This window comes from Dama dama, chromosome 2 (genome assembly GCF_033118175.1).
Source record: "Dama dama isolate Ldn47 chromosome 2, ASM3311817v1, whole genome shotgun sequence".
NCBI lineage: Eukaryota > Metazoa > Chordata > Mammalia > Artiodactyla > Cervidae > Dama > Dama dama.
This window is the reverse complement of record NC_083682.1, coordinates 14,728,592-14,743,271: the sequence shown is the minus strand read 5'-3', so window position 1 is coordinate 14,743,271 and position 14,680 is coordinate 14,728,592. Positions and strand designations below refer to the sequence as shown.

At 36.3% G+C, this 14,680-nt stretch overlaps 1 protein-coding gene across 12 annotated transcripts in view; it reads right to left on the bottom strand.

Moving 5' to 3' along the window:
* Window positions 1-7,184: 7,184 nt before the first annotated feature.
* ZBTB44 (zinc finger and BTB domain containing 44) overlaps window positions 7,185-14,680 on the bottom strand; it is a 52,377-nt gene continuing 44,881 nt past the window's right edge. For 7 of the 12 annotated variants that reach the window (XM_061166566.1, XM_061166579.1, XM_061166573.1 and 4 more), the window contains 3 exons: window positions 12,456-12,619; window positions 10,769-11,069; window positions 7,185-8,983 (listed from right to left, as the gene is read on the bottom strand). In XM_061166566.1, coding sequence (XP_061022549.1) covers window positions 8,704-8,983; window positions 10,769-11,069; window positions 12,456-12,619 — 745 coding nt within the window. In that variant the 3' untranslated portion in view covers window positions 7,185-8,703. Of the gene's footprint in view, window positions 8,984-9,197; window positions 9,272-10,768; window positions 11,070-12,455; window positions 12,620-14,680 lie in introns of all 12 variants that reach the window. The other 5 variants (XM_061166593.1, XM_061166594.1, XM_061166591.1 and 2 more) reach the window with 5 other exon arrangements.

Genomic DNA, 14,680 nt, shown 5'->3' with positions numbered 1-14,680 from the left:
TTATCAATCACGCACACAGGTCCTGCTGTATGCCCAACTGACGCCTGCACCCCAGAGAGCACATGTGCCCCGGCCCCTCGATTAGAGTGGACGAGTGGAGCTCTATTTGGTGTGACCTTTTCTTCTTTGTCCTAAAGCAGCCTTCCCAAGGATCTCTAGATGGCCAGGCTCACCAGAGGCTGTGGGTATGTGTGGATGCTCAGGTTCTCTGGTCAGTGAGACTCACTCATTCACTTATTCAGTCATTTAGACTTCAGCCAAAGGCAGCCAAAAATGTTAGCTGTGGAAAACAAACAAACAAAAAACCCAAAAAACATAGGCAAGAACAGACAGAAGGGTGTGGGGCTGCATGGAAGCCTGACAGGATTCTAAAGACAACTCTGCCCACAGCCTCTGCAATGACTTGTTTATCTACAAAATGGATGAGTATAGAAATTCAGTATTTTTGGTATAAGAATTCAAGTAAATGAACCAAGAGTTTAATAACATGGGCTTCCCCTCCTCTCCATGGCTGTTTAAACTCTAGTTCTCATCCTTTTGCTGATGAGGAAGCTCTTTCTGGATGGACTACCCCATCCTAGTTTTCCCATCTGTATAAAAGTTTACCCATGTGAAAAGGGAACTATGTTACACTTTGGGATTTGATGTTTACTGGCAAGTATAGCCCACTGATACTCTCAGTATGTCTGCAGATCTCTCAGGGTTAGTACTTAGAACATTCTGTCCAGAAAAGCAGCTCTCAATCCCTGTGCCACGTGCCAAGGATACACACACCTTTGGTTATCACATTAAGTATCATTCTCCAGAAGCAATCTTTCTGGTCTCTAATAAACTATAGGGCATGATTCTATGGATGCTGCCTTCTGCATTTGTAGAAGATCACCTTTGGCTGTGGCTACTGAGGACCCCAGCAGTTTGCTGACCTGAGTAGTCTGGTAAACTGTTGTTAAAAATACTCAACACGCTCGTGGAATAACAGAAAATGCTTCTTAAAAATTTACCCATTTCCTCCCAGAACTGAAGTGATGCTGGTACCTGGGGTCAGTGAACAGTTCCCCTGCCTGTTACTCTCACTCTGTAGTCCACTCACTGTCAAAATCCATAGCAAGAGGAACCTACAGGTAGGACGGCCTTCCTTCAGGGCTTGCACAGGCTCCTCACATGTGCGAAGAGCAGCTTCCCCCACGAAGTACCATCTCTACTCCTTGGTTGTAAGATATTACAGAAGTATCACCAACAGGTCTCTAATCAATAATGCACAACCTCAGAAGAAAGCAGTCCAGCACTCAGGAAAGCAGCTCTGACAAGATACCTGGCTCAGTCGCTCTGGGGTTTGATGACTTTCTCTATTAGCCTCCTTTATACTCCTTTCGATTTCAGGGATGGTGTTCATGAACTCTTTTCTTAGCTACCCAGGAAGCTGATGTGTACTGTCTCATAGAGCACTCTCTGGTCTGTACACACTCAATGGATGCTTGCTTAAGAAACGCATTACTCTGACGACTTTTCTTATCCACTTGACCTCAATCAGCAGCAGCAGCAATTCTTCCTTCCAGCCAACAGTAAATGACAACAGCAGGAAGTTTTATTCCATAAAGCATTAATAAGATATTTTAATGAAGGGGGGAAGGGAACCAAACAAAACTTAAAAACTTAGTCTTGTTTCTATTCAAAGACACTCAAAACTATTTTTTTCCCTGCCCATTCCCTTCTAACTGCAACTTTATTTGTGACCATGTAATAAAGGCCGGTTTAAAGTTTTTGCTTTTTAAAAAGATTAAACCTTTTTAAAAAAGATTAAACAACCAAACTAGCAAAAAGTACTCAATACATACTTTCCTTATATCAAACAAGCTAATATTTCAGTACAATGTTACTATACAGAATATATACAATACACATATATTCACAAAGCAAACACTATAGGCTCAGAACAGATTTGAAAAAACATGATATTCACATTGATTACAATAACTCTAAAAATGATTGTAACATTGAAACGGCACTTAGTATACAAAAAAGTCACAAAAATATATATATATATATATATATGTAGTCACCAAGAACCATGGTTCCTGTAAAATACTAATAGCCAGATACTAGTATATAAAATGTAAAGTTTCGACATCGTATACATTTTTAGGAAATAAAATCCAAAACCATTTTTGTTACTGTTGAAAGTCAAACATGCCAAATAACTTAGCTATGGCCACTGTCACCAAGTAAAGCCAAATGTGAATGAGATGATAACTGGATACATAGCTGGTGAACTAGAGCCTGGCACAGATACGAAAGTTGTTCTGGTTCTAGGAGAGGACAGAAGCATGAAAACATCCTTCTACATAATTTAATTCACATTTCTTCTCCAGCACCACCTTCCCTCCCCCAAGGGTTTCACAAAATGCCAGGGCCCAAAAAGAATCATAATGCTATTAATTAGCAAGATAAAAGTTTCTCCCACACTTCCGTGATGTTGGGCTACATACAGGAGCATTTTAAAGCATGCATCAGCTAAACAGGGCCGCCAGTCACCTTTCTGGAAGACTGTGGTACACACCTTCCTCCTAGGTTGGTTGTACTAGAAAGTACTCCAGTTTCTGAATGGAGCCAGATCTATATGTTAGCTCTGTAAAATATTGAGCTACTGTAGCAGCAAATACAAAATTACAGAAACAAAAACATTTTTATTAAAAATTCGTTTGTTACATCAAAACAACTTTTTTCCCTTCCCTTCTGTTTCCTATAACCAGACATCAATCTCTTCTATCACTGAATTACATTCTATTATCTCAAATTGACTTTTTCATTATGCTGCTGCAGAAAAAGTTCAAATTCTGGAAAGTTTAAATTTACTGTTAAAAATGGGAATACAGGAATTTTAAAGTAAAAAAAAGTCTGTTCTAAAAGTATCTCTCACAAATATATATATATTTAAATATTAAAATAGGCTACCTAGGATTTTTATAAAATGGCTTTTGAGAAGATAGCAGAGGCACAAAATGAAGCCATACGCCATCTTCCAACTGGACATAAGGTGCCACGAGGGTGTCCTACAAAGAGGCAGGCAATCTCTATCTGATGCAACAGGAGGCACCAGCAACAAGAGAGATATCAAACATATTATTGGGATGTGAACTGAGATCAAATTGTACTCTAGTAGGGGCTGTGGTCTTTTTTTTTTTTTTTTTTTTTAAATATTTATTCATTTATTTGGCTGCACCAGGTCTTAGTTGCAGCATGTGGGATCTAGTTCCCTGACCAGGGATCGAACCTGGGCCCCCTGCATTGGGAGCTCAGAGTCTTAACCACTGGGGCAGCAGGGAAGTCCCTGGGCTGTGGTCTTTTTAAAAAATATCTTGAAATATAAGCACGAGAAGCCATTATTTTGTATAAGGAAGAAAATGACTAAAATTTTATGATCCTACTCCTGATTCAGCTGATGGCATTCACTTCAGGTACCTGAAAGATGAACAGCAGTGCGACTTTCAATAACTCAACAGACCACTCTCAGCATGAGAGACTTTACATAGCATTTGTCAACTTGAAAATTAAACTGATGGTTGAAATAAGAGAAAGCTATTACAGAAATTACGAAAAAAAGTCTTTCGAGAAAAAACATGTGTTTCTAGGAACAGCACGAAAGGCTGCCCATCTTTAAGTGAATACAACCTCCACTAATACAATTAATTTAGGGAAGACTGACCTTTCCTCAGCAGACCATGTACTTTGGTAATCTGAACATTCATTCACAGGATGATTTTTTAACCTGCTTACCTGAATGATGAAATTTGGATATGGTTAGACTGGTATTTGGAAAAACAAGGACAATTTAATAAAATCTTGACACTTGGGCCCTCACACCATCAAGCAGCAATTTTATCAATAAATCATCACAATTGAGCCTAGGGCTTTAGTTTAATCAGCAAAAAGTCAGTTTAAAAGAGAAAGGCAATAATCAAAGAATCTGATTTTTATAAACCAGGCACTTCAAAATGAAATTTAAAAATTTTAAGTTAAAAAAAATTTTTTTTTAAGTTTTTGTTTTCAACCAATAGTCCAAACCTTTAAATTCTTTGTAAACTATTATGTACATAAAAACCTTGATGTTAGTTGGAACTGGCCTGGACCATATGCAGAGTGAGCTATGTAGTACACTTTAAGGCAGTCTCATTTTTCAGATACTGTCAAATTGAGATGCCACCACCACCAGACATCTCTGCAGAGACTATTTGTAAAGATATGGAACTTTTGCTTTTTTATCATAAAAATATAATCACTATGATGTAGTATAAATATCTAAGTGTATTAGTTGAGTATGAAGTTAAAGAAAAGTACAACTGTAACGTCACGAAGAGTCATCCCATAATCTGACATAGGCTTAATTCCCCATTAATAAATCTCAGCATGTTTATAATCTAAAAATGAAATAGCCATAGGCTATCTGCTCCTTAGTTGAACCTGGCTATTAATTCTACTTCATTGTTAACGTGAGCCATTATTGCTTTGGCAATTAGTCTTGCTGAGGACTTTCCAAATAAAAATACCCTATGTCACCAACATTTTGTCAGGCAAAAATGACACTGAAAGATAAAAATGGGTACAAGCAAAATAAAGAATAACTTAAATTTGGATGATCTGCACCTAATGCCTGTAGGAGTATGCTTAGCTTTAACATTCCTCATAGATATGGTTACTCTAATTGAGCACTCATCCACCATTCTGTTCTGATTCAGAAAAGAAAATCAAGTTTGTATATATGCTTCTCTCATTAACTCTCAAAATCTAAATTAAATCATCTCTGTCAATAACTGAAAATAGCATTTAGTATCTTTCAGCAACTTTGGGTCGCTTCCCGATGTGAATTTTTCTCGTTTTTTTCCCTCCCAATTAATAACTAGAAAACTACTCTCCCTCACTAGGATGTATACTCCAAAGCTATGACTTCATATTTTGTGGATGAGTGAAAACAAAGTAAATGCCACACAAAAGTTGCTAATTCTCTTCATCAACTCCTTAAATCTCAAAGTTCTTTCAGTTATAATTTTAGGATTGTTCATTCATCAAGTAGTAATTCTCTCCATGTGGTTATTCTAGCATACACAACCATAATAAACATTATAAGGTAATGTATTTCTCAGGGGCTACAAAGCTGAAAGAAAGCAAACCGTGACCCGAGAATCTTCAAAATAAAAGCCACTGAACTAGGTAAGTGGCCTCTATTTAGATTAAGTATGAGAATAAAAATTAGTAAGAGGTAAAATAAAAACTGAAAGAATTAGTACAGCTTCCAAAGGCTCCCAGGGAACCATTTATACATCAGCAGAGACTGGCTCAGTAGTCAGAAGTTAACAGAGTTACCAACAATAAGTACATTAGATGTGCTAGATAGTTCTTTCCACTTGGTAACATATTTTAACAAAATGGAAGGGTTTTGTTTGTTTTTAAAACCTAAGGGCATGTGTCATAACAAGGAATCAGAGTGTAAAGTTCTGTAAGCCAGAATGGTTGCTGAACTGTTAAAATGTAACAATAAATGAGGCTATTTAAACATTTTAGTACACTTTATCTCACTGAAATTGAGAACTTTAAAAACTAGTAATGTAACTAAATAGATAGCTAATTACTTAAGGATTACTTTCAAAGTAAGAAATACTCATTCAAATTTATTTGTGGGTGATAACCTCCATCTGCATCCCTTTCTTGAAACCTTAAAAAAAAAACAAAAAAAGAGCACTAAACTTTTGTTTGTGAATTAGTGCAATCACTAACATGCCAAGTGCTTGCACTGTTAGAACACAGCCTTATAAAGTGGAAAGGATGCCTGCAGGGGCTGAAACACCCAGTATCAGAGCACACATCTCTGTTCATCTGTGAAGTATATAGCATACTTATTTGGTAGCTTCAAAATGAAAATAAATCTTTTTATTATATAAAATCCTTGGTTTAAAAAGGCAATTTATCTTGCATCCTAAAATTTAAGCCCTTTAAATATCACAAAGTTACCTTCTGGGGCCTAATTTAAGCAAGATAGCTATGGTATTCTAAACTGGAATTTTTTTATGTTCAATTATACTGGTAATTTCTAATGATGACATAGTATAATGGGTTTTCATCTTTGTATTTTTTCCCCCATATATTCTGGTAAAAATTATACATCCAGGCATCCTTCTCTTAGATGAATTTTAAATAAATCTAAGTAACACTATATACAATTATTTTCTTGCAGCCTACTTTCTTAAACAGGCCCATAAGCTAAGTAACCTTAAACTATGTATCAAGAAAAATGTAAAGCCTCACTGAAATAGAAAAAAAAAGGCCTATGTTTATATCACATGTTAAGTATTAGTTAGTTACCTATATTGATAAGATGTGGGGAACAGACAACTAGCAATAAGCATTTTCACAGTAGGTTCAAATGTCTCATAAAACTTGGAAATCTGTATAATTTGTAATTACCAATGAAAATTTAAAGTTTCCATTTGGGAAAAAATAGCCAGTGACGGCAATCCTACATTCTGAGAATACAGAACACCTCAGAATGGGCAAAACTGTGCAGGACTCTCAGTACAAAATCCTCAGGACAGGGGGTATGCTAAATTACTTTCAATCAACAAATCTCCAAGTTCTGATATATCTTCTCATCAACTCTATTTTCTTTCCTTCTTTTCTTCCTTCCTTATTCTAAAAAAAATAACTCTTAGAACTGAGGGCAACAATGACTCCTGGTCATAATTTCACTTATTCTTGTCTTGTCCATGTAAGATTTTAAAATTAACTTTGAGATTTATCTACTGGTAGGCATAACAGTTTCCAAAGAATCTATATAATATTAAAAATAAAAATTCCTGACCTTTTCTGTTGAGACACAGCAGTACTGCTATTAGTATCATATAGTCTTGCTAAAGAAAAGTAATTCAAACTACTGATAAAGAAGCATAAATGATGGAAGGCTATCATAATCTGTACGTGTTCATTTTCCTTAAGGTACTATAGCTATTTGGGGAGGAAAAAGGAAACAACAGGTTCTTGAGTGAGAAGAGGAGTTGGAAGCAAGTTAAAAACAGCAGAATATGAAAACAAAAAGAACATTAGCCTAAAAAACTTCAAGGAGTTCACTTTCCCTTACTTTACATTAGTAAGAGGTCAGCTACAGAATGAGCCATTCAAAAAATGAAACGAATCACTGTAACTTAAAAAATTTTTATTGAGGTCTAGCACCCAGACAAAACTGAGATCTTGTGTTTTGAATAAGAAACTGTATTGTCTTTTTCTAATCTAATCAGGTGTCTTCATAATGATTAAACTCTGGGTATATACATAGGGAAAAAAAGTTACTCAAAAGATCATTGTTCATGGACTCATGAAATTTAGGATCAAGGTAAGCGATGCTTTAACGGCACCAGGTAAAATGTATACTCCAGTCTAGAGTATCATATGTATTTCAACTATAAACCAGGAAGTTTCACTTTCTTTTAGCAGCAAGAGGTAATATTCATTACCTTAAGGTTTTTAGTTTTTCTTTAGTCTTAACAATTTTTTTCCCCAAATAGATCTGAGTTACAGATCATCACTTTATAGTCTCTTCTCTATTATTGCTTACATTCTGTAAAAACTATACTAACTGCTTTCAATATGACATTTCACAATGTCTAAAAATATTGTGGAATAAGGACAATATATCACTGTCACATGGTATTTTGTAAACAATCTTAGTTGGGTTAAGAACATAGCCTTAACAGAGAATTCTTTATTTTGTCCAAACAGCAGAATGAAAACATCCTCAATAATACACAAACCTATATATAAAATATAGAACATCTCCAGTATATTTCCTTTTTATGGGATCATGCCAAGTATAGGCAAAAGAAAGTACTGTTGACAGAGTAAGACAAAAACTGACTTAGGCAATGACCTCATTAGCCAGGCATTAACATTCAAAGACCAGGTAAACAATGATTTTAACCAGAAAAGCAGTATGAAAGAGTTCCTATGAAGCTGAGATTCACACACTATATTCCCCATTCCTGGTCACTTCATGCACAGGTTGACTCTTCTCAACCGTGGCTCTCTGCCGTCTTTCACAGAAGAAAGATAATTTGGAGAGTACTATTATAAAGGTACAGGGAATACGTATCCCAATACCAAATTTTCACCATAAAAAATTATAATGACAAAGCTTAAAAAAAAAAAAAAAACGTGGAATTTCAGAAGTACACACCCTAATAATTTTTAAGAAAGCTCACCATAAATATTTCCAGAAACAACAGGCTTTACAGAAGATTGTACAATGTCCTGTGTACAGGAGTAAACATCTATTCAGGCCATTTGCCAAATTTGTTTAGTAGTATGTTTCTGGTGTATCCTTTCATTTCAGGAAGGTCAATAATCATCTGATTTCTTCTCAACCTAATGATATGTTGTTAGCCTACTCCTGATGATGGAAGAGGAAACTGATATAAGTGTGAAGTCAACTGCTTCTCTCTCCTTAAGTTTCAGGGTTTCTACTGTATTTCAACACCATGTTATTGTGCACTTACAGAAGCAATCTCTCAGTCATGAAAAATAAAACATCAGTTGCAGGACTTACAAAGTAAAAAGGGAAATTTTTCCAAACCCTTTTTTTTGCTTAAAAAATTAAATTCAAATGTACAAGACCAAGCACAGGCACTTTCCAAAAATTAAAAATGAAGCCAAACTATGAAATTACTCAATAGTTATAGAAGACAGCTCTGATTTTGGGGGGTCATCTCTGGTTGCCTCGGCAGAAGCACTGGTCTTTGGCTGCTCTGGCATTTCTTCCTCCTTTTCTGTCAGCCCAAGAGACCCCAAGGGAAAAGTGCTTTCACAATTCTGGGTCGAGGAGACCTGTGAAATTACAGGCATTTGAACAGAGGAGTTGCTTTCAAAACTGTGTTCTCCAAGATCATATTGAACAAGGGTCTCTTCTTGCTCCTGGTTTAAGTAGTCCGGTACTAGGAAATCACTAGGTAAGAGGCAAAGGATGAAACAGGGAGTCAATTTTCAAGCCAAGAATAAATAAGACATAATAAAAAGACCTGATTTGTAAAACAAGATTGGGAATTTTCATTCTTTAATTCTTGAATGAAGATTATAACTCAGGAATTTTCAGCTTCTAAACTTTCCTAAATATGAGCCAAAACCATCCATTAGAACCCAAGTATATCAATTCTCCCTACCATCACGAGAGAGATCACATTCAGTGTCACTGTGGACACCTAAACAGCCTTTCTCCTTCTATGTAGAAGAGTTTCTGTGCACAAAACAAACGCAAATAGCATGTTCATTTAAACAAAATCATTTGAATAACTTATGTGTAACATTTCTTGGATTATACACTAATTATAAGGTATATAAACCTAGCTTTTTATTACTTCTTGGATACAGTTAAAAAACTAATCCTCATGCATAAATGACCTTATATACAATCTACCATATAGAAAAATGTAAAAAACCACTTAAGATGCTTTATTTAAATCTTTACTGTTGAACAAAAATGTTCATTACACTTTATAATCTCAATAACTAATATACTTTAGGTTATTTTATAATTTGTCCACTATTAATTAAAAAAATTAAAGTCTGCTCATTTGCAAAGCAATTTAAGATGTCCTCGGTTATAAAAAGTCTTCAGATGTTAAAGAGTGGAGGACAGAGGGCTCAGCACAGGGAAGATACAGAAAACAGGCTGTGCAGTTAGTTAACTGGGACACGATTTTATTCCTGAACAAACTTTGATATGTCATGTATAATATAGGTTTAGGGATATAATAACCAGACACTCAGAGTCAGAAATGATTACATTAGAAAAATGTCTGGCTTGAAGAGAAAAACAAAATCAATGCAAGAAAAAAATTTATAGAAAAATAAGATTAAAAAAATAAAGGTGGTGTAAAATTTGATTTTGTTTTATAAGAAACTAAGGATTCCTATAGATGTACAATTCTGATAAAGTATTAAAAATAGACAACAGAATTTTATATCTAGAGGAGACCTTAGCAATCATCTTTAAAGCTTACACATTATCCTTCTCTAAGTTCAAGCTTCTTCATCTGTGAAGTGACGTGTTCAATCATACCAGCAGTGAGCGGCAGAGCCAGAACTAGAACCCGATCCTCTGCTACCCGATAAATCAGAAAGGTTAACTCTATCATAAATTTTTAATATTCAAAGTATGGAGTTCTAAACTGAAAGAAAAAGAGGAAAACTTCATTTGATGTAAACTATCAATTATAGTTGCTGCTGAAGTTTCTCTCATTATTTAGAGAAAAAAAAGAGAGAAGTAGTCAAGAATTTAACCAACATCCAAAGAATGGGAAGTAATCCACTGTCGCCAAATATCATCTGACATGGTAAATTTTCCAGTCAGGTCTATTTAAAATCTACTACAGAATTACTTTAACCTTACATTAAAAAACAAACAAACAAACAAAAAAACAAAACCACAACAACGCCCCCCCCCCCAAAAAAAACCCCAAAACCCAAAACAAGTGGATAAGTAGTCTATCTCTGTAGGAAAAGATTTCTAATGCCAACTATAAAAGTATTTAAAACTGTTTATACTTAGAAGAATTAGGAAAATTTTATCAGGAGATCAGTGTTATTGGATAGTGGGAATTTTTAAGGAATGTGATTGATTAGCTGGCAACCTGATTAAAAAACAAAACAAAACACAGCAGGCTGCCCTAACAACAGGAAGAGAGAGTTTAGAAAGCAGTTTCCCTGGTTCCATTTTCGGTGTGCACCTCACCTGCTCTGGAAGTAGTTTGCTAGCTCTGACGCTTCATGGTTCAGACTCCTCAGGTGCACGATTAAATTTCCAGAGTTGGTGAACATGGCGCCACATGTTTTGCACTCGTAAATCCGAGGCTTGCGGATAATATGCCGGGAAACCCTCATGTGGTGTTTATATTCCCCGAAGGAAGTGAAAGTGGCACTACATATCTGGCACCGGAAACAGCGTTTACCTTCATGCTTTAGGCGATGCATCTTTAGCGAGTAAGCCCTGGTGAACTTTTTCCCACAGCGGTCACACTGAAATGGTTTAATTCCTATAAAATAAAGCAATACAAAATATTATCTAAAAACAAAATAAATGGAAATGCCATAAACTTCACAAATTTCTGAACTATAATTTTGTAGCAAGAGATAATCTGAAAAGATAAAAATCATCAGCAGAAGTGAGTCCCAAATTCAGCATCTTAGAAAAAGTGCAAAACATCTGAAAAGTCACTAGTGCTTGAAAAAAGCAAGCAAGCAAGAAAGGCACCACGGGGGTGCGGGTAATCAAAGTGATATATACTCCATTTGATTTTCGAATTCTTCCAAATCTTCTTAGACTTCAAAATATAATTTAACAAGAGTATTTATTTAAGCAGACCCCAATTCTTCACCTATTATTATTTCATTTCATTAAAGTAGTAAGGTTTATATCAAGAAGATGTGTAAATTGATCAGTTATCTAATCTTCATTTCCTATCTCAGAGAAAAATGAGAAGAAAAAAGAAAAATTCTAACGTCTCTGAACACAATTAGTGATTGTAACAGAACTATCTTTGGTTAAGTTTTGGGGTACTTAATGTAATAGTGACATAAATATGTAGAGATTAATATATGAAATGTAAAGTGCATTTATGGTCTCTTCCAATTCATTATCACAGTCTTAGCAAAAAAATATCAAAAACCTTCAAAACATAATCTGTTGATTCAACAAAGTCACAGGGAATTAGTGTTACAACAGGATTGTTAGACCTATCTGAAGAAGAGGAAAGTGAGACAGTTAAACAGCTGAGAATAGTAGCAAAGATTTCTTCGTTATCAGAGGCCAGTGTTCTATCCATAAGAATTTTATTGTCTTTACGTGGACACTGAACTTAAGGTTCAAGTATGTTCTACCCACCATTTATCCAAAATCTTTTTTACACTAAAATAATACTGCAAGGCTGGCTGAATAGGGCACAGAGAAATTTCTCAGGACACAGAGAAATTTAGGATTGCACAATTGAAATAAAATTCTTGTACTTTTAAAAACACTTTTTATTTGGAATTACAAACTTAAGAAAAATGAGAAGACCAGCACAGAGAACGCCAACATACGACCTTTCAGGCCCATCTGCTTTACCAGATGCACTCGTGCTTTTCTCCCTCACATACACACATACATGTATCTGATGTCTCTTTCATGTGTATCACGTGCATATCACACTTGCCCCAAGTTCCAATCAGAAGATTTATGCCTGTGACCAACGTATTAAGCAAGTATCTTTCTGACAATGCAACAAATCAGCAACAGACCTGAATTTATCAGTTCTCACTAGACTTCCCAGAGATATACTTTTTCCTAACTCAAAAGCATCTGTTTACTATTTTTAACTGGACTTCCAAAATAAAATGTTCTAGCGGGTTCATTTATGCCACAAGAGGAACGATGGCATTACCTGAGTGGATCAGCATGTGCTGCTTCAGGTTCTGAATACGGGTGAATCGCACCCCACACGTTGGACACTGAAAAGGTCTATCTGGACCATTGGGACTTGGCCGTTCTGTGCTGCTGGTGGAAGGAGCAATGTAGAGTTGGTAGGGATACTGAACATTTTCCAATCTAAAAAACAGACCAAAGAAGGCAACCAGGCTCTGATTTTTAAGTTCAATAAACAGTTCTGCACAAGTTTAAATGAACAAAAGGAAATAAACACTTAAATGATTTTACTTTAGATATCCTTAATCTAATAATCCTTTCCTTCCTACTACTGCTTTAATTCAGGCTCTGGTCAATATATGGCTATCTCTTTCTATTTTGCCCCACACCCCTTCCACAGTGATCTGATTAAATCAGTCTCTTGATAACAGTCCTGTGATGGTTCACTGCTATCTTCAGAATGAAGGCATACAAGACTCATGATCTGGGTCTGTATACTTCTCCAGTTTCATTCTTGTCATACTCCCCAAACATACCCATACCAAGCAATGCCTCCTTAACACTTCTCTCTCAGTGCTGTGCTTTCATATGTTTAACTTCCTCTACCTGCCTACCCTTTTTGCTTAGATAACACACCAGTCATTTTATGAGATGTAGCCAAGAAGTTACCTCCTCCTCCTGAAAGCCTTCTTTGATTCACCAGTGATTTAGGCAAGTACTCTCCTATGCAGAGCAAGACTCCTCTGCAGATCACTCATGTTATCTGCTTACTTGTCTGTCTTTAACCTCTCTCCCGGCCCCAGTGTCGGTGTGACCTCTGAGGACAAGGGTTACCTCTCATTTCAATATCCCCACCACTCAGCAGAGTATCTAGTACAGAACAGACAACCCCATTCATGTTTGAAATTAAGGAATCTAGGCATATTTCCATTTGCTTACACCTTCAATAATTTACTCAAAGGACTCTGGTTCACAACCTGCTCTACACCAGGTTATCTTCTCAAATACAGTAAATCGTATTTGAATTCTTTGAATCCTTTGAGTTTTCAACACACTTCTAAAGTCTGTCCTGGACTCAAATGATGAGGTGTTACTGCAGTGAAGTTTTATATTCAGTGGTCAGAAACAGACCATAAGCACTCAAAAAAATGATCAGAACAGAGAATTAAAGTGGAGTGATCCAACAATGATTGGTGCTGTTTTACTTTAGACTGGTGGTCAGGAAAAACTTTCAGAACTGACAGACAGTGATCTGAAGAATGAAGAAAGAGGGAGCAAAGTGAAAATTAGGGAAGAAAGCATTTCAGGCAGAAGAAAGGCCTTAAAATGGCAGGCCTGCAAACCAGAACAAACATGGACGACTCCAGGAACTGAAGAAGGTCAGCATGGCCAGAACGTGGTCTACGAGGCGTATGGTCTGAAGGGCGTTCAGGCTAGAATCACATCGTGTACGGCTTTCAAGGCATGGCGAGGAGTCTAGATTTAAGAATCTACTCATTTCATTGGTACAAAGTATAATGGATTATACTGAGATGAAATAGACACTGGCCTGCCTTTTGTTCAGCACAGGGGCTACCATTCACAAAGAAAGCTCTATGCACGTTTCAGCTAGACTTTAAAGGGTTAATGGGGGAGGGGGAGAACATCCTAAGCAAAGGGACCACCCAATAGAATCCAATAGAATCCTGAAAAGAGTGTGGCCTATTTTGTGATCAGAAATCTCTGCCAAGAGGGTCACCATTAAAAAGAAAGGTAATAGGAAAAAAAAAAAAAATCGACTCATTCTAATCCCAAAGAAAGGCAATGCCAAAGAATGCTCAAACTACTGCACAATCGCACTCATCTCACACGCTAGTAAAGTAATGCTCAAAATTCTCCAAGCCAGGCTTCAACAGTTTGTGAACCATGAACTTCCAGATGTTCAAGCTGGATTTAGAAAAGGCAGAGGAACCAGAGCAAATCACCAACATCGGTTGGATCATCAAAAAAGTAAGAGTTCCAGAAAAACATCTACTTCTGCTTTACTGACTACACCAAAGCCTTTGACTGTGTGGATCACAACAAACTGTGGAAAATTCTTAGAGATGGGAATACCAGACCACCTGACCTGCCTCCTGGGAAATCTATGTGCAGGTCAAAAAGCAACAGTTAGAACCCGACATGGAACAACAGACTGGTTCCAAATCCGGAAAGGGGTACTTGGTCAAGGCTGTATACTGTCACCTTGCTTAAATAAGTTAAATG